Source organism: Opisthorchis viverrini, assembly GCF_000715545.1.
Source record: "Opisthorchis viverrini unplaced genomic scaffold opera_v5_104, whole genome shotgun sequence".
In the NCBI taxonomy this organism is placed as follows: domain Eukaryota; kingdom Metazoa; phylum Platyhelminthes; class Trematoda; order Opisthorchiida; family Opisthorchiidae; genus Opisthorchis; species Opisthorchis viverrini.
In genome coordinates this window covers 225303-246971 of record NW_008751762.1, presented here as the reverse complement: position 1 = coordinate 246971, position 21669 = coordinate 225303, and the positions used below count along the sequence as shown (strand labels likewise).

Genomic DNA, 21669 nt, shown 5'->3' with positions numbered 1-21669 from the left:
ATCGGTGATTGCGGGAGTTGTAGAATACACATCCACATCACTCTCGTTGGAAGAGTTCTCTTTCTACCATAGAAAAGTTATTCTGGTGAGTCCACATCAAAGAAGGTACATAAGCTTGGACGTGCCGTAGTTTGAATTCCGGATATCTGATATGTGAGCCGGTCGTGTTACCCCTACTATGCCAGCGCACGCTCGACGGACATGCATTGCCACGTCTGAACAAGTGAATGTGGTAAATCGCTTGAGCGACGTGATTGGTTTGACCGGCGCCTGGAATTTTATGCTGAGCCAATGGCTCATGGTTTCTGAAATGCCGGTGAGTTATGAATTAGGATATCGACTTTACGTGAGGGAAAAAGTTTCGCTGTCTCTTACATAGCTGGCTACAATTCAGCTGCGGCCTAACACTCCAGAGAACTAAAATCTGTAAAAATCTATCGCGTATTCCGAGTTTTCACTCTATTTGTATATCGGCCGTGTGGTGCAGAACACCGCCGGCCAGAGAAAAATCTCACAACGAAAACTAGTGAAAGTAATTTTATTCAAACTCCGTATAAATCTGGGACGAAACTATACAAAACGAGGGGCTTCCACCAGAACAGGAAATCAAGGATGTAGTCAAAGAGTTGGTGGGTGTGCGGGGAACACGTTACCAGTGACAAAGGCCATAAAACGATGGAACTCAAAAGGATATCACACTCTGTCTCAAGAGTGCTCCTCAGGGATGTAAACCGGCTTGGATGAAAAAGCGTAGAGGGTGCAAATTTGTACAAAGACTGTGGTGCACATACGGTATTTCTCACGTAACCTGTAACCATTCATAAAACAAAAGTGAGAAAGAACATCGGTTTGGATTAGCTGAGTTACGAGTTGTTACAGTTGGGTGAGGAGAATAAAAAGACAGCTATAATTGTCTGAAGCGAGGACAGCATAGGATGCAGGGCAGCTCAAAATAAAATAACAACATGAACTCAACAAGTAGGTAGAGAGAGAAAAGGATTGAAACGTTGCACGAGGGCATTTCTGCTAGCTTTGGTTAGGACGTGCCGAAGATCTCTGTACGTTCGACGTACACTCGACACATTGCCGTTCAGGAAATTGTAAAATGCTGGCAGGTTTTGGTTCTGGACCATAGTATCGTTCCACCACGTAATAACGAATCTCCACCTGAGATCAAGGGGAGAAAGTAGAGTGAATTGGTCAAAGGTCTTAAGTGATGAGTACAATACAATACAGTAAAATACAACAAGAGACTCCGCAGATCTACCAACATGAATGGAACAAAAAAACTCTGTAAACAAAGTGGTAGACCGCGGTAACTCAACAGGCTGGATCGTTCATTGTGCATCTTCTCCTACCTTGCACCTGGCTTGACGAGGTCAGCAGTCTTGGTAGTATCGAAACAAACAGCTGTGCCAAAACTGAAGACCCTATGGTTACGACAGTTGTCGCAAGTGTCTTTTTTCAATAAAGGTTCAATGACGGATTGACCCCAGGTTGTTCGAGCGCAATCTCGTTCTCAACTTATTTTTCCAAACTGATCCAGGCAAAGCATAATGACTAACCAGTGTTTAAACAATGCTGGTGGAAGACATTGCGGGCCAGTGGGCCAATGACGCTCCTAGGTAATATTGCAACTAAGTATTGTCCCCGCTCCATTGCCTTAGTAACGGAAAAAGACTCGCCAACAAGGAACACAACGGCTTTATTGTGAACAAGCGAGTGCGAAAGTTGGAAGGAGACTCGCGCCAATTAAAACACACTTTGACTTTGGTTCAGGCTCTTTGATCGGCATTTGGTGAACACCCAACATCGTCGACCGTGCTTGTGAAATGCCTGGACACTGATCGTCGGTCACCGCAGACCTGATTGACTGCTTTAGGGTCTCATAAGCAGCTGGCTCCTCTGGCTTGGATGATTGATGACTTTCCTAATGCGATTGTAGTGGGGTGAGGGTTTCACGCATTCTGACATTCCTGACAGGTAAAGGGCTATGTTAGCACATCAGAAACTGAGATATGGTCAGAGGTCACAGACCACAGCTAGAGTTGAGCGGATCAAAAGAAAGACGAGTACAGAGGCAGACGACCAACTAAGCCATTGCCAAAAATATTCAGCCGATGACCCTCATTCATGTTATATGTTAAATCTCCCTCAAAAACAGCCGTTTTTGGTTCCATTTTGCGTATTTCTATGAAAAAGTTTCCGGAGATTCCCAGGGGTGCTAGCTTCCTATTCCGAAGCCCACTGATTCCACTAGGTTTCTCTGTCCACAGGCAGACTATGTTTGAGTTGACGTTTAACAGCCCTTGCGCTCGAAGGGACATGATGTGTCACACAGACAGTGAGCGTTTTGAAATCCAGTGCTCATTTGGTTCCCCTTCGGAAACACTGCGTGCCTAGTTCATTGCGGTAAGTATCTCGTGTCCTGAGGATGAACATTTCACAGCCTTACGTAAGGTAGTTTCACAACTTGTGAGTAAGAATTTTTTCTACAGTCCCCCAGGAATCTTATGGAAACCCCATACAGGATATGGGCATAGTCTAAATCGATGTGAGTGGTCCAAAAAGACCAATAATGAAGGACAGCACTTCGCCGCGGAGTGTTAATGGTTACGTGGGCAATCTGGCTCCACGGCTGCCCATCAATTGCAAAGTGCCAAGAGGCGCAACGGCGTCCGCGTACGTATGCTAATGAGGAACAACTGGTGTCAGTACAGAGTTCTAAAAGTCTACCATCACTGTGATGACGTGTTCAATCCAAGCTAAAGAGGGCAGTAAATGGCACCTCCGATAAACATAAACGTCCCATTTGTGTATTAGGGTCAACGTCGACTAAGACAATATCTGGACTCCTCGTGCTTTAGCTTCGCGATACACAAAGTACATCAAGTGGCGTCATTTGGTTGGTGCAATTTACCCTTCACAGGTTGTGCAAGTGTAGATAGTGGTCTTAGGGTGTGGTGGGTTATCAAAGGGTAACAAGACAGACACATGTGTTAAGGGTAGAAGGCGGTGTCGCCGCGCCTTCTGGCAACATGAAGTGAAATTCCGATCCGAGGGTTTACTACTAATTAGATGCGGTGTGCGGGTTCACGGTGATTCTGATTACAGAGTCGCATTCAAACAGTCTGACTAGGTGGAATAATGACTAAGGAGATTGCGAGTTTGTTTCGAACCCGTCAACCATCACTTGAAGCCGCTTCTTGTCCTACAGAACGTTAGATCTGTTTGGACCACAGAGGACAGACTTTGATTTCGAGGAAATACCGTAAATTCAAAATGTCTTGATTAAAAGTGTTATTTAGAGAATGGGGAGAGGGAAACATACCTCCGGAAAGTTCTCCTTTTCTTCGACACTGGGTTTGCACGAGGTCAGTGGTCTGGAAACCTGACAATCATCCAAAACACGCAGTCGGTTTGTTGATCCAGTTCTACTCTCCAGTACGGGGCCTGCTTCGCGTCCTGATGGGGCACGAGATCTCTCGGGCCCCCAAAAACGTCCGTGATCAAGAAGCAACAGTCGGTCAATTTCTTCATCATCTGTAGTTTCAATACAATCCTCAGAGCTGGCACGCTCAAGTTCTACCTCATCCATCAGGGCATTGGAACTGGAACCCAGATGACTGGACTCCGTGGGGTACATGTCAAAATCTGAGAGGCTAGTCTGCTGAACACTCCCATAACCGGAACTCGATATGGGGGCTACGGATGGTCGCTCCTTGGTAACTGGGGCTGGAATTCGTGGACGAAGGAAGATACAATGTGAAGACATAATACGAAAACAAGAAAGATCTATGCGTAATGTAATACGAAACAGAGGAGGTGAAGTGTCCACAAGACGGAATTCCGTGATGTCAAATTACACGGCCAGTGGGAAACTTAAATGAAAATGAACCATTGTGATTTGTTCCATTGCTTGCTATTGACATACAAGATGAAAACTAACTGGTATGTTGTGTCTGTCTGTTATGACTGGATACCGAGTCGACTTATTCACCAATACTACATCTGCACTATGCAGCCGTGGGGGTTATGAAGTCACAGAGTAGCAGCGACATTCGCATACAATTATACCATGGGGTAGGATTGACCTTGTATCTACCCACTTCTGACTCTTATAAGTTTCATTTCACTCTCGATCATCAAAACGAAGCATTCGTTTTCACCATGTGCGACAACCAAATCCAAATGCAATTGTTTATGGGACAAAAGTCTGAGGTGTTTGGATTTTTGCATCGATGGGGCCTGTCAGTTTCGGCAACAACTTGTGACATGCAATCAAGGTCAAAGTCGAGTTAGGCAGCACCAAACTTATACAGGTTCAAATCCGCTACCAACAACCAAAATCACCAACATCTCAGCACTTACTGCGAACACCAATATGGATATCGCGCCTATGATACTACTTCATATATTTAACAATCCGTTACTTCAACTTGCAGACAGGTTGACAAGAATCACTTGTTTGTTTCGTTGTCATCACCAGAGTGGTGGGATGCTAGTAACTAAACGTGAATCCTCTTCTTGACCAGCTGTTTTCCTATTTTCTTCTCATCACGCCGACTGCAGTGCATAGCCGGAAATATGCAACGACATACATCTGGCATATTGTACAAATTATCAATACTGTGCAGAATAATATCCTTAGAAAGTTCAAACTCCGTCGTGTTCTTTTCTTGCAGGATCTAAAAACAGTTGCCCGAAGAAGTCAAGTTTGACTGGTATACTGAAGAGACTCCGAATGGGGCAGTACCCCACAGGGAGTCCGGGGGCAGATGCAGTTGAGAAGAGTAACAGGTGACTAACGTGGAAGTTCATTCCGATTGGGTATCACCTGTATACCTTTGGTCGTGCTTCTTTAGTGTTCACTGACAAGAATAATTGCAACATGACAAGAAGAGGACTATCCAAACGAGAGCGACGTGAACGCGAACTCTAGAAATTCCGGGTACTACAGGTCATACCGAGCAAGCGGTCCGTTCGTGAGATCATGTTTCCCTTTCGCCGGTCCGAACTTGCAAGCTGTACGAGTACGAAGTTGGTCACTATTGCTCAAGTGACCTGAAATCCTATAGTTCCTCACACACACATAAACGCACAGATTTCCAACGATGACACCAACTCATACCCCGGTATACAGTAATCGAAGAAGCATCAACCGATGGGCATCTTACTATCTCTTTACGGATTGACATCATGACGACTGTAGCTCTGTGAAGTCTCACGGTGTTCGTATGCGAGGTCAACAGACCTAGCATGCAGGGACGTGGACGAACGACCGAAACAGCCAACCCTTTCGTTCGCACTAATTGGGCACAGTTTCTCAGTGAATGCCTTCCAAATACTCATCGTTCATTCATCGACAACGCGATTAGCTTCAGATTGCTCGTCCGATGTATATTACTTCCTGCAGCTCCAAAGTGACCAATTAGAATTTAGCAGCCTAACAGAAACCCATAAGACAAAACGATTGGCCTGCACATTCAAATTGTGCCTGACGGGGGGCGCTTCTCTGAACTTTCCAAAGAGTGGTAATTTTTTTGCAGTTACGCTATATTCTTCTATTGAACAGTGGGTGATTTTCAATACTTTCTGTCTGGTTTCCACTTAGTCGCTCTCATCTGGTCAACCTACCTTATTTCAAGTTACAAACAGAAGACCGACAAACAGAGCCATCAGCAGAACGGTCATAAAAAGTTAATTTATGGGATATTCCTACGAGGGGAGGCGTGACACCTAGATAGAGGCGGGTGAAGAAATTCGAGTGAAGGTAGTCGAACCATGGGACCAAAACACAGACTTGCTGAACTGGTGCAGGTGCGTGCAAATTCGTAACAACACCTAATTACACAAATCGTATGAAGTTCAGATTCCGTAGTGCGAAGATTGGGCCTGCAAAGATGTGGGAAATTGCATACACACATGGAACAGCTGCATAAGCACAGGTCCTTCTACTTATAACTTGACCAGCGATTTCCGGAAGTAACGGCACAGTGTACAGGCAACACTTAGCAGTATTCCGGCGATTGCGAGGTTGCGAAATTGTAAAAACTCTTCAGTGAGTTCTTGCTACGCCCGAAAATCCTTAAGCATTCCAAAGAAGTTCTTCGTGATCATTCGTCTCAGCACTGCTGAGACTGTTCAATGTATTCCTTGAGCTTTTTAAGCAATGTGACTGGCAGGCAGCGATAAATCGACGCTCTTCAGACACACTTTTGTTCAAATTCCCGCGGCGTCACAAAAGTTAGTTGGAATATAGAATGTCGACCGAGTTCAATAAAAGGGTACTAATTGCGCCACTATCGAGTGTTTGAAGATTTGTCGCCTAAACTTGCGTATTTTTCCAGAAAATACGTTAGACAACCAGGATAGAATGCCGTCTTGTGAACCTAAGTCACTAGCGCGCACCGCTAGGCTGTCAAGGTCGAAGCATAGTGTAACCGGCAGTCACAACTCGAATTCGTCAGCAAACAGTTACCCGAAACGGGTTTACGAGGTGCTCACAAACGAAAATCAGCAAGACCATCCAGAGCGATGAAATCTGCCAAACAATGAATGATATGATGTGGCGAGAGATAATAGGACAAAAAATCGCTCGCGTAAGTTTGCAGATGGTGGGAACGCAAAGGTGCACCAGGGTGTGGAGTACATGCACATTCGAGAATAACTGTAAGCTGTAATCCTGACCAAACATTCCCATGAAGGATAAAGTCTAAAACTTTTGTTGACCCGAACAGATAGTAATACATGCTTAACGAATGTATCAAGATGAAAAACAGGAGCAAAAGTCGCATCACAGGCAAGCTTTGAGTAAACGTCACGATGCAGCGCTCTTTCAGGTAGTATTTCTACGAAGATTGTTGTCAATGAGGCGATGAGTAGTCATCATTCAGAAAGTACTGCATTTCTGTTCAAACGTTCCTGGTGATGGAATCATCTCTAAGTGTCGATGTTCACGTTTCTGACGAAATTGCCGCTCAGACTAAAAAATTTGTCTACGCTCGCAATAACGATGGTCACTTGTATAATAATACAAGCACTATGGCGGTTATGCGGAGGTAGGAATTCATTATATCACGGAACGGACAGGAATGAAGTTTCTTCCGCATTACTGTAAAACTATACGTTGTTGTCTCTCTAGAGAGGGTGTATAGGCTTAAAAACTTTGGGAGCGACAGTTCAAAAAATTATATAGAGTACATCTATAACGTTAATGGACCCTTGATTGCTATTGTATGGTCGGGTGTGATTGCGATCTTGCTACACTCAGGTCACTAATTTACACACGCAAACGCATTTTGTCTGCTTGTCTTGTTAAAACGATGTGATGGAAACTATCATCAATGTTCTCAAAATGGCCGTATTCCTAATGAGCGGAAGTTTCAGCGATGGATTAGCAAAGCAAAACTCCCGATTCATTGGGTAAACAAGACAACAAAAACTACACATAGCACACCCCAACTGCGCTATGGACATTGACTGACGTGCTCTAGAGGACCAGCTAATATTACTCAGTGGATGAAGTCTGTCCAACTTTGCACAAAAATCATTGCCCCAGCTACAGAGCCAGTCTTTTGTTTAGGTCGATTAACTAACCATTAGTAGCAAGTACAACAATGTTTGATGCAGCTTTAGAAAAAGCGCATACTATGGTGTGGCGACAACTGGGTCTATAGTCAAACATGTTGATGCCTGCTAAAAATACACCCCGTTAGAGAGGGCAGCTGAATCTGATGTGTCCGGATACGCTGCCACAGCATCTACTTTGCAACGATGGGACAAAACTAGCAAATGGACATTCCGGTGGCAATTAACCAAGAAACGTACAAACAAGTGGTTGGCATAAAATAAGGCCTACCGGCATCAGTGGCGCATGAACAGCACAAGAATGCAGTACGTTAAAGGTTTGCACATCGGACTAATACGCAGCTAGTGTCTGCGGAGAGGAAGGCGAAATGATGCGAAAATGGGTTTGACAGATCCGGCTTAATGATCCAAGCCTCTCGCTAAATGTATCACTCTGGACAAAACAGTCTCACCATAACCGCAGGGAAGTTGTGTCCACAGTATGAAAGTAGCTGTGGAAACTGAACTCTTGTTGACGAAAAGAATCATATGAAAAACATGCAAAGTGATACTGATGACCAAAAATCAGACGATCAAAAATCCTTGATAATTTCAAACCCGGCTACATGGTCCTAAGTGCAGGATTTCAGGGACATTACTGTGTAGGAGCACTGTGGCCGAACTCTTTTTGGTTATCCTGTGGGACAGAACCCTTGATGAGTATGATTACTGTAACTCTTTGTCCTCGTGGCCGACGAACAACACGGGGATTTCGAGAGACAAACCTTGTCCGTTATTCCAGAACTACAGTATTGCTAAAAAAACAGGACACGGATGTACTATGGCTAGTGGTGCACTAGTGATCCCAAATCATCCATGGAATAAACCTTCCTTATGCCCCTGGTTAGCCAAGAATAGCGTGACAGTATATCGTTCCTCATGCTCTCTTTGAGTTGTGTGACAGCCATTCATTGAAAGGACCGTGCAGATGAACTGAATATTTTGATGCGACCTGAAGTGATCCAAGTAGCCTCACTTTTCAGACTTTCCGCAAGCATAGCCTGAATTCTAGGCTGCGTGCGAGAGGTACAACGTCAAAGAACGGCAAAAGCTAGGAAATGTTGTGCATTCAACCCATGTACCAACAAACAGTGAAATTTAGGTTCCATGCTCATACGAGATATGGACTCGACAGTCAAGAAAACAGTGAGACCCAGGCTAAATAGGACAGAACTAAGGTGTACGGTATCTTCTGCACCTTATGCGACATCCCAAAATCCTTAGGCAGTAATGTCCACAAAGGCATGTAATTCCTCGGTCGTGAAAAAGACAACGCAAGCTTCAAATGTCACAGTTTCAGATACTTGTATTTACCCTGCTTATTTCGAATTGTGAGGACCGTCGGAATGCACTACAATTCGAGCAACCAAGACCCCTAAAAGTCATTTCAACTCTCTTGATTTGTTATTATTATTATTATTATTATTATTATTATTATTATTAGCCAAATTCAAATTTCCTAGGCCCCTCGAGACCACTTGAGAAGGCAGTAAAAATGTCTCTTGCACAGGAGTGCCTCTTCGAAGAAACGTAATAGACAACCGCATCGCAGAAACTGCAATCCAGGCTTGGAGTTGCACCCATATAACGCTGCAATGACTTATGAATGAATTATGCCGTAATACCCAATTCACACAACACTTTTCAGCCTTCTTAAAAGGAGACCTTCAAGTTTCGTTTTCTGTCTGTTCTACGTCCACCGAGAAACTAACTGGTGTAATTTCGCAAGTTACTGCTGATGCTTATCATGGGTGTAAAGTACTGTCTTTCAGGCATGTGTATTTCCAACCCAAACTTAGTCTTTATAGCTAGTTTACTTCAAGTGAATTCCTTTTTTCCATCAGGCTCCTAACTTTCGAAGTACATTCCTCTACCCTGCACCCGGGGAAAGTGCCTGCATCAAGGGCTCAGTTTTTGCAGCGCGGATTTTTTCCACCCCAGGCAAAGGACACTTCCCTATGTGCTGCGATGAACTACTCCAAGTTGCTTCACAAGTAGTGGTGATTTACAGCATCAATGGACACCTCTCGGTCGAAATTGACTTGTCTTGGCAAATAAGTCAGTTTAGGAAACACAAATGGCGACGTTTGTTGGGACATATGATGTTTGCTATGCGTTTTGAAAGGCACGAAGCTCCAACCAGATGTCAGCATGACATGGTAATTGTATTTATCGAGTTATTTGATAATATCACAGTTTTCTTTGTTACGTTAACGTACAATTCCATGAAAAAGGTGGACTTTTGAGTTTACCTAGCAGGCACGCGAACCATTTGTTCGAGTAACAGGGGTTGATATTCAATCAATTGGAACAGGTTCGGAACCGATTGAGAAGTCAATCGTTTAAGAAGAGCTTGATAAACAATCGGTAGGTTTTACAGGTGAAGGGAGGAATGTATTTCAAAAGTTACGAGCCTGATGGAAAAAAGGAATTCACTTGAAGTAAACTAGCTATAAAGACTAAGTTTGGGTTGGAAATACACATGCCTGAAAGACAGTACTTTACACCCATGATAAGCATCAGCAGTAACTTGCGAAATTACACCAGTTAGTTTCTCGGTGGACGTAGAACAGACAGAAAACGAAACTTGAAGGTCTCCTTTTAAGAAGGCTGAAAAGTGTTGTTTGAATTGGTTATTACAGCATAATTCCAATGTGTTATTTGCATCAGTGCTAGCCTTAAAGTAGGTGGGAAAATGCGTGAAGAGCAGATCGGTGATGAAAACGTCCCATACTCGAAGCAAAGCTATTTCGTTCTGCTCGTATTTTTACGGTGAGTTTTTCGATGCTCACTAGTCTTCATAACCAGTCACTCGTAGAGTAAAACTGATGTTCTGGTGTAATTCGGTAAAGACTACCTATTGGGAAAGCCCATATTTTGAACTGCGACGACGCAGCACCATGAATTGATCATCAGTTTCACAAAGTTTGATCTAACGGTCGAGAGTTCAACGGTCGGAACGCACCTACGACTTTCTGTTGTTTGCTTCTACGATTATCGATTGCAAAACCTGAAGGATGTGTACCTTGACCATTCAATGGAAGTTAAAAAGCCGTACATCAACAAACGGGTGGGACAAACGCCCGTGCTATTTTTAAACTTCCAACTCTGAAAAATGTAGCAGGTTCTCTGAAAATAGACGCAGCAACAAGGCCTAGGAAACTCCGCATTCGTGAGCTGCGCTCTCCGCGCGACCCTGATTCCATCACAATCGCCGAGTTCTGTTGTGGCCCGTTGATGTACGGAAACTTTGAGTAAGCATCAAGAAGATTCAAGAAAACAGTCCTGTGGTCTTTTGGGGAATTCGATTTGGTTTTGACTCTACAAAGATTCCGTGCCAAAACATCCGTTTCACAAATGTCGCCAAACTTCACAGCAGTTCATGCGAACATTGACCCACTTAACAAATAAGTTGACATTTGGTCATTGAAACTCAAACTAATGAGAGGAACTGATGAAATAAAAGATGTTAGGTAGGATTCAACCAAAGAAAAGAAAATGAGAGTTCCTAAACTTCCTTACATTCCCTTTACAGTGAATGGGACTGCAAACTCAGATTGGATGAAAACTTACGATTCCTAATGCCTCCTGACAGGACCAATGAAAGTTAGCACAGATATGTCAAACCAGGCTGAAGAAGCAACAGTAATGAAAAAAAAACAGACATTTCCTGCACATTGAGTACTCTGAACCTTTGAGGTCGCTAGAGCCGCAACTAAAGCTCCGAGAAAACGTCCTACATCCAATCACTGCCCTCCAAACTTCGCAGATATCAGTCAACAGCTGACACTTGATCCAGAACAAACGGTTTTCTTCGAAAAATCATGACAAGTCTGATGACAGACTACTCACTATTCCAATGCCGACAAAATGGATGATTTTTTTAAAAATGGTGAAGAAAAGTGCATTAACCACTTCAACTTAATAGCAGGGCAATCACAACGTTTCAGAACCCGCAGCACATGACAGCGTCTGATCAGTTTCTTCTACATTAGACATTACCCTGGAAAAATTCATCATGAAGTCACGGAGGTCACACGCTGATTGTCTCTGCTCTGAACACGTTTTCACGGTGAGCACAACTGGACCCACTAAATAACAAATTCGACAGAAGTAAAATACACTTAGGTATCTATAGGGGATAAAAAGATGACTAATGGGTGAACAGAAATGAGAAAGAAATAACAGTAGTAGAAGCAACAGTAATGAAAAAAAACAAACATTTCCTGCACATTGAGTACTCTGAACCTTTGAGGTCGCTAGAGCCGCAACTAAAGCTCCGAGAAAACGTCCTACATCCAATCACTGCCCTCCAAACTTCGCAGATATCAGTCAACAGCTGACACTTGATCCAGAACAAACGGTTTTCTTCGAAAAATCATGACAAGTCTGATGACAGACTACTCACTATTCCAATGCCGACAAAATGGATGATTTTTTTAAAAATGGTGAAGAAAAGTGCATTAACCACTTCAACTTAATAGCAGGGCAATCACAACGTTTCAGAACCCGCAGCACATGACAGCGTCTGATCAGTTTCTTCTACATTAGACATTACCCTGGAAAAATTCATCATGAAGTCACGGAGGTCACACGCTGATTGTCTCTGCTCTGAACACGTTTTCACGGTGAGCACAACTGGACCCACTAAATAACAAATTCGACAGAAGTAAAATACACTTAGGTATCTATAGGGGATAAAAAGATGACTAATGGGTGAACAGAAATGAGAAAGAAATAACAGTAGTCTAGTTTCATGTCAAGCAAGTAGTTGTAAAATCTCGCACTGCTGTTTTCAGTTTGCAAGCTCGAAATCGGGGTATACCAGACTACAGCTCAAAGTGACCTGCGCACAAACAAACACCCGCCTGGCCAGAACGATTCGGAACACAAACACCCTTTGGTGATTGTTTCACACGGTTCAGAAGCAAGTAAACACCTTGGAATGGACAAACCACTGCCAGGTTAAAGGATTTTTTAAACCACCCGACGGTGCATGTTACGGGCGTGTAAAACATACAGATTTCGGAAACCAGTAGCATTAGACCACCCCGAAAACTCTAATCAGCCATAGATCAAAGACCATACACAGAATTTACTTTCGGGTACAGCAAAACTAGATAATTCGATCTATGAGAGAGTGCCTTTGAAGTGCAACTACACGCCGCTAGAGTAGAACACGGAGGGAAAATGGAAGTCAATCAGCAGTTTCATTTTCTTAATCAGAGCGTGCTTATTAACAATTGTGAGGCATGAAGAGGATGATGAAAAGCGATGATGTTATTGGGTTTCCGTTCTTGATTCGTCAGTTCCGACTACGTATATTTGCCAAAGTGTAATGTGCCACCCTCCAGCCGGCCATTGATGAGATAAGACGATAGTCTAGGGTTAAGTAGACATAGAAAGCAGTTGGGGTGAAATATCACTGTATATTTACAAGTCCCATCATCTGTGGCGCCGGTTGAAAATAAGCTTGGATTTGAAAGGACGTGTATACTCTGCTCACAGATAATAAATGTGACTCCCAGAAGAAATAATACTGGACAGATTATTTTTGCGCATGGCTATGAAACATCACCAATTTGATGAGGAGGAAACATTCAAGCAGGAAAGTCTGTCACAAAGTGTTCATCCACCATCATTGACTGCATGACAGTGGTGTCCAACACTACAATCAGAACTAATTTTACTTCTAAGATACGTAAAACGCTCCACAACCTCCTGTGAATCTCACTGGATCGTAAGTGTTCAGTGACTGCATGTCCATGAGCACGACCTTACTCTTTGTGGGTGCAATCTGCATACCAAAGGACGGGATGACTTTGATCAGTCCATCAAAGACAAGAACGATGTCGTCTCCGAATCCCGTCGATCGAAAAATTAAATAGGAATGAGGGGAGTGGGCACCCCCGACGGACACCACTGTGCGTATGGAAGCTTTTGGAGAGCTGCTCGTGCACTCCCACACTTATCATGTTCACAAACTCCCATGACAGTCCGTGTCTGGCAAGGAGACCATACCGGTCAACCGAATCAAATTCGACTTGAGAATAAACGACTACTGGAATTATGAGTCGTTTCTGCTGTTGTTCTAGAATCTGACGCAGTGAATATTTGGTCGACGCAACCCCTAGTGTCGGAGTCCCACTTGCTGCTCTCGAGTCACTGTTTTACCAGCCACCATAAGGCGAAGAAGGATACGTGACGTCAACAGTCTCGTTATGACCGATGTCAAGCTAATCATCTGCGGCGGCTTGTGACCACGAGAATTGTTGTTTGAAGTATTCGGCCCATGGTAGAAGCGTTCTTTTTTATTCAAGGTCACAGCTTCAATCTGATCCTCGATGATTTTGATCACAGGCGGTTTGTGAAGAACAGCTACACCAGTTAACTGAAATGATATTTGGGCATTTCCGTTTTTCAACTAGTGTCACTATTCTATCGGATAGCCAGTGTTTGAGTGGGCCTGGTAGCGCCGTGCCATTGGTAAAACTCTACAGAGGTGCCGATCTGCTCCCAGTACGAACTCGTTTCTGAGCAACTGAAAGAAAGTGCAGAAGAAAACTCTGATAGATACGTCCAACTTTCGAATCCGTCAATCTCTTAACAACTGCCACGCGACCCTGAAAATGAAGGGAGAAGTGATTCTGGACGAGCGCGTGGTCATTACCCACATGCGTTTCGAAACGAGCGGTAGTCAGTTATTGATCCGCGCCATCGGTAAGTGATTAATTTGAGTTCGCAGTCGGTACGCCATTAATGGACACCATATGGCCAGACGATTTTGGCTATTTCGGAAGTTGGTACTGCATAAAGACAGTCTGCGCCCAGCACACAGATGACGCAATCGTTCACGATTGTCCGTACGTAGCAAGTCCAATCCATGTCGACCTCCTAATTTAGTCTCAGATACGCTAAGTCTGCCCACTTGTGCATTCAGATCTCCCGCAACCACAACATCTGAGCTCTTAGCTCGTCGCAGCAAAGCATTCATGGAACCGGTCTTGAAAGGGTCAGAGCTACAGTCGGTTGGGGCGTAAGCAGATATGATAGACAACGATCAATTTTCCGCTCATGAGACCCCCTTCACAGACGTTGTCAGACGAACCGCACACAGGCGACCAGCAACGAATGTCCAGTCAAGCAAGGGTCCTTTTGCCCGTTGATTTATAACGATAGAGACCCCTGCACATCCTTCTTCAGCGGCAACTGGATCGCCAAAGGTGCGCAGCCAGAAGCGAATGGGAATTAATTGGACGGCTAGTTCAGCCACCATGCTTGCATCTTAAATTCTTGTTTCTGATACACAGCACACATCAACGTCCAGTGAGCTCAGTGTGAGAGCAAGAGCAGCATGTTGGTCTGCTTGCTTCACAGTGCGGCCCGATAGACTAAGCGTCGAGGCTTGAGGATTGATTTCGAGATGCCTGCGGATGTCAGCACCGGATGATGCGCAGATATAGCTGGTAAAACCGGAGCATGACGAACGGAGTCATCAGTACTAAGCGACGGGTCTACAAGCAGAGGATTATTAATGTGGGGATAAGGGGAGGAAAAGTGTACGAAAAAGAAAGAAAACAGGTGTCAGCAGTAGCCTGTTTCCCCATAACCGCCCTGCTATATGCAGTAAGTAAGGCGACCCGGTTGATGGCACCACGTAACGGCAAATATGGCATGAGTCTATTTGTATGTGTGCAGTTCATGGTTGTACGTGGGCTGGGGTACTGCCAAGAGGCCCACAACTAGACAGGACGATTAGGGTCATCAACCAAAGCCTTTGGCTCAAAAACCTGACAGAAAGCCAGTTGTGTTTGAAGGGGTAATGCAAATAAATTACCGTTTTTACGGAACAAGTGGCCGCACATCCTCCAACTCACAGCCTGAAGGACCAGGGGACTGTGTTTGTCAGATCTCTAACGATTCACCAACCTGGTATGACAGACTGCGAGTGAGGATCAAATTAAAAAAGTATTTTGAAGAGATAACGGTCAACACTGCGTGAGCAGAATCCACGTTTATGTGCTAGCATGAGGATGTTGTCCGGGATGACGATCGTGCTCCCACCACCCTATGGTGTTCTTATTCTGATGAATTCTAGCGATTTGGGAAGGTGAAGCATCGGTGTTTGAGAACTATTGGAATGACACTTATGTCCACCTCTTATGTTATTTCGTATTGGCAGAATAAATAGACTACCAAGGTATTCACAAGCCGACCAACCGGTCCCGTATGTAAAATCAACAGCTGCCTTGTTCAAACGTCAGGAAATGATTCACGTTCCTAAGCAGCCCAATGTGAAGCTTTCAGATTTTGTTTCCCGAAAGTGCAACAATGATGCGCCGCTCTAGCCAGTCTAAAAGTCGAGACGCCGACAAGGTTCACCTTAGTTTGTTTACCTTCTGTACGAAACAGATCGACTATACTATCCTACCATCCGCACATAAACTTCAACCAAGCAAAACCCATAGAGAACAAACATCTGCAGGAGATTAGGTAAGAAACTGGCCAATCACTGTAGTTCACATACGCATTACAGCTCAACAAACCTAGAAGAGTTTATGGATTATTAAAATACACGAGACAGACATGCTCATTCAACCAATCGCGGACCAAACTAACGGTGTTACATATACTTTCTCAGGGTAGCTCAGTGTCCTGTTAAACTCCTATCAAAGTACGGTTAATAAGCCACGTAATGGATTCGTTTGAATTTCTTTCGACTGAAAAACATTTGTCCCAGTGAAGATGAGGCAGTCACCACTACATAACAGTATCACTAATCAGTGGAATTTGTCTTTTGATCATCCGTCCAGGGCGGTGATCACACCATACAAAGAGGCTTCCACTCTCGATGACATTTACTGTTCAATCGAAACCCATTTCGCCTTCCTTAGGCTGTCTTATGGACAGACGAGTGGCGTCTTTTCCTACGATATCAGGTAACTCAGCCCACCTCACTGAACAGTATGATAACATTATGCTCACAGTACGACTTACGAGCTATGAACAACGTACCGAGGGCACGTTGGTTCCAGCTACTACATGTTCGGCCACCAAGAAATGGGAAAGCGTGGGAGACACAACTAAACATCGGAGGTGATGGCGTACTCAATTAGTACGGGAACTGAGTAGCTACGCACTAAAGGCGATAGCCTTGATGTAAGAGTGCCAGCGACTGCGCCATTTGGCCATTTCTGTCAGTCTCATTGACCATTGGTGAGTTGAATTCCGGAGTTTCCACTTAGGAAACCGAAAGTGACCGGGGAGTTATTACCTCACTAGACTGTAAGCCAGCATTTAATGTAAATCAAGTGGGCATCTATTAAAAACCCACAGATAACTACAATACGACTCTTCACGCTCATACTTCGCAAAACGCGCATCCCAAGTAATGAAAAGATTATTCGGACGACACCGACGGACAAAAAATTGACAGCAAACAAAACAACTGCTGTAAAGCGATCACCACACAATTTTAAAAGTTAATCTGAAAACTAGAGGGACAAAAGGACGACATGTTGAATCCACTGCAATGATGGAGCGGACTCTCCCGTTTGGATAGTAATAGCCACGAACCAAGGACATGATTCTAAAAGCCACCCACACACACACACTAATCGATATCGTCATGGAAGCAACGCACAAACAGATGCGCATAAATACTAACTTCACTTAAATCAAACATAAAACCCAACTTCCAACCAACTATAATATACCATGAGAAGCTCATGCTGCCATTTTCATTGTGCAAATTCATTTGGTTGTAGAAATTCTTGACAAAGGTTACACACGGTAACCGACTACAATCCAGACTGCCTGACACTACTGACAATCTACGCAGAAGGAAATCCAGACTAGAAGCAGTAAAACACGATTGGTTGAGTTGTATTCATCTTACTCTTGTGATAGTACCAACCGACCGCAATAAGACGCGAGAAAACCAACCAGACTAAAGTTTTCTACAACGTATGCCTGAGAACAGTCAGCAACACGAAATCAACAGCTAAGGTGTGCGCAGAATTGTTTAGTTCGGTTAGGGGCCCTGGTGACTACCGTCATCGCCGTTTGACCAAAGCAAAAAAATGCGGAGCACTGCCCTCCGTCTGGGATGCGAGACCATGTCACTGTCATCAGAATCCAGATCAAACTTGCCAAATCAAACATCAGGAAAACTTTAAACTATAATTTTTGACCAGTGGACAAAACCGTTTCCATTCTGTGAATAAGAACTTCTCTGAAGTTACATTGATGACGGAAATCTGGAGCACCTCGTCCCTTACTGATTATCATACAGAATGCGGCTTTACACAGACGTCTGTGGCAAGGTTCTACATGACCATCCCGTGAATGCTGACCAATGTGTTCGGTAGTGAAAAGCACGTTCAACCACATTAGTACCATTAACGATAACAGCGTCAGGCAAGCTTCAGACTTGGTTGCTGTTTAGACATGACTGCGAGCAATTAGGATTGGTTTGTATTTGGTAAACTAGTATCAAACAACATCCAACACAACTTGGGGATTGACTGTGAACTGTCATTTTCCATCTTTAGTTCGGTGACTGTTATATTTTTTCGCCTCCTGAATTCCCTGTGGCGGAACATTTGACAACACAATCTAAGAACTATACCCGCCAAAGCATCCTTTACGTAACCACATCACGGTAGACTGCTCTAAGCTGGGGCGTATGAGAGCAACTGATGAACCAACCGTCGCTCTATACCATGTTCACAGTATTGCTTCTCCTTAAACGAAGGAGGATTACCATTTCAAAGGTTGTATATTTCGTTGTGCTTGTAATAGCGTGTTTTGCTTCGGCCTATCGTTCGGCACGCTACTGAGCTAGAGGTTCTTGCTAGGCATGTGACCCAGTATTATTGAAATGAACAAAAAGACCGCTTTTTCTTTGCTTCAGCCTTTTTCCGAAACGGTTCACCATCCTCCCGTTCACAGTCTCGTGAGTTGTCTGTCTGCAGCAAACTCAACTGTGCTGGTAAGTGCCGTCTTCCTGGATGGGAACACCAAGACAGGTCATACCAATGGTTAGAAACACTGTCAGACATGGCCCAGTCGCGCCCTCAATGGCGCTTGTGCATCCAAACTATTGCCTTCAATGCATAGCTCCTTTCCCAATCCCCAGTTTAACAGTCCACCTACAGTGCTGTATTCACGCACTAATTTATCAGCCCCACCTCCAATGCGCAGCTACCTATTCCACCTACCTGAATCATCGGTGAACGAAACTGTAGCAGCTACAACCACTGTACGACAAGTACGCGATTAGTAGAGCTGACAGTGATGAGGAGGAGAAAAGAGGCGAAAGTGTGTTCACTACCGTTCAGTGAACGCGGTTCGAACTAACCGAAACACTTGACAAAACGAACATCAGCTACCCGAAGTAATGAAGTCACAACTGCTTCATTCGAGTTTGATAAGGTATAGTGATCCAGGTAGTCACATTCATCCCGCCCCAAACCCGCTTACGTGCCTGCACAATTCACGGTTGGAAACATGTCTGGTTGGATCAATAATAATCAAACAAGCACAGCACAAAGTAAGATCAGTGTTTATCTTTGCTTCGGTCACTGGGTTTATATTATAGCAGGAAACGGTACCAGTTACCAAAAGTCCATCCACCAAGTCAGAAAGGTGAGGGCACTCAATAGATGAGCGACCCTTCCAAGCGAAAAACAAGCCTCAACATGGAATATCCGGTGAATCACCACGCACAGTGGCACCCAACTGTTGTGAAGTGTCACCATGGGAATTTAACTGAAAACAGTTTTGATCACCTGACCATGTACGGTAACAATCAATCAATCTGTGTCTACGGTCAACTTTAGCCTGACGCCCAATTAATCTTTGCGCCACCTTCCTCCAAACAGCTACACTTCTAAGCTCTCTGCATCCCTTTGAGGTTTTCAATACAGGATTGAAGGCAGTATGTAGATCAACAAGCGGTTCTTCCACTCTACCACCACTTTATAAGGCTCGATAATGGGCCTTCCGAACATTTCTGATCCATATTTATCTTATCTAACGGCTTTGAGATCGCAGAGACGATTTCCCAACCCGACTAAACTGAATGCCGTTCTTGTTTCAAACAGTCACTTGATAAAATTCGATAACCGAATTCGCTATCAAGTGTTATGCCGGAAGAAGCTTTCTAAAAACCCCAATATAATTAAGAGCAGCTGACAATCCGATCTGTGAAATTTAAGCGATAGGAGACACACAAGACTTGCAACTGTGCCATTAAAAAAAATGGGAAACCTGTACCGTGAAACGTGGCCAGAGTAAAAATCACTTCCCCATATGTTACAAAAAAAACAGTTGGACTTCGAAATGAAACATGTGGATTAGGATGGGTTCGTTTGTTTCTGGGCAAACCGTGTGGGTTGGGAAATCCTATTTGCTTTTCGAATGTGAATGAGCAAGTCACGCACTTCCCTTCTCGGTGTACAGAACAAAGTGCCACGCAATTCGGGTCAAATCAATCGCGAATCTAGATACCTCCGCCCAGATACAGAAAGTGATTTGGATACAAATGTCTGCAATCTGAATGTGGGTGGTGCAAAAGCCCGTCTCGTCATAAAACATGAGCATCACGCGTCGGGTCTACCTAGTGTTTTGGCTAACATTGTTTCACTTCCGCAAAATATCGAACAGAAGTTTTGTTCATAGATGTAGAATACACACGGAGTAACTAGTGCAGCTACCCGGGATAGTAATCACCTTATTAAATCAAATGAATTTCAATTTTTGACCGAAATTTTCCAGAGAGACGCTCTAAATCATGCACCGTATGGATAGAAGATCAATCTGCAAAAACTCTTGTTATTGGTCAACGAGGCAAGGACTGTACGCATAAAACTATTGAGGCAAGGATGATGGAAGCAGACAATGTGCACTTTTGCCGGGTAATGAGTACAGCCGAGCACAACACGGTGAAATGGTTAACCTTCCTGTGCGACTCAACAGAACATTGTAAACTACTTGACGTGTCCACGCTATTTCTGTGGATGTTATTTAACATCCTGTTACGGTGCTCCATCCCTCCAACGATGCGTCCTGATCCGACCGTGCGGCAAGGGACAGAGAGTTCGACTTATCATTGCTCCTCAAATCAGTTTCTGTCAAAATAACCGTGTATTTCCGAAAACCCATTCGTACCGGACCGAGTGATCTTCTTACAGATCAATGTGCATTGAAGCTATGATCACCGTCTGTTTGTGGCTCTACGATTGCTGTTGTCCCCGTCATAGAATTACAAACCTCAAATCCCGAATCGTAATACGAACGTAAGTCGAGCTTGATAAGTTGGGGGGGATGCCCGAACATCACGAAAAACGCTGGACGAACGCCAAACTACGGGTGGAGATAATCTAGAGAAGGCAGTAAACTACTGTCTAGAACAAACACTTGGTCCAATCAAACGTGACAGTAACCCGTAGCAAGCCCCTAAATTCCTAACATAACGGATGTTGGATTTATGAAGTACTTCAGAGTACTTCGGGTATCCGTGGGCACGACTAACAGTAGAAACAACGTACTACAAATAGCTTCTTGCGGAGAAGTTTCACCTAATACTACGTCTACTGGGAGGAATCAATGCAATTATACAGCAAGCGTGTACCCAGAGTACATACAGCATTTAATTCGTTATGGTAGACCGAGCAACTGGACGACGATGGACACAGAGGCACAAAAAATAAAACAAAAACAGGCATTTCGCATGTAAGGAAATCTGTTGTTCCCAGTTAAAGACCACCCGCAGACAGACGTTTTTTTCTGGGTTGGGCATGATCATACTATGCAAAACGGTAACAAATCCGAAATTGGATTCAATATGAAGGGGAGAGAGTGAGCGTTCTTCAGAGAACCAAGGACGGGGAATTGTGGTAGTAATCACGAAAATGTCGGACATCGGAAACAAAGCATCGCGAACAGTTGTGAACACGAAGACTGTTCATTTGGCTAACCAGCGGTGACCTTCAATAAATGATGTGATCATTCCACTGAAAAGATCGATCTACCCCT

At 44.1% G+C, this 21669-nt stretch overlaps 1 protein-coding gene across 1 annotated transcript in view; it reads right to left on the bottom strand.

Moving 5' to 3' along the window:
• Positions 1 to 541: 541 nt before the first annotated feature.
• Positions 542 to 21669, bottom strand: part of T265_13806 (hypothetical protein) — a gene marked incomplete at both ends in the record, with an annotated part of 72761 nt that continues 51633 nt past the window's right edge. The window contains 2 exons of the mRNA XM_009170618.1: positions 542 to 1167; positions 3332 to 3735. Of these exons, the coding sequence (XP_009168882.1) occupies positions 1027 to 1167; positions 3332 to 3735 (545 nt within the window). The remainder of the gene's footprint in view (positions 1168 to 3331; positions 3736 to 21669) is intronic.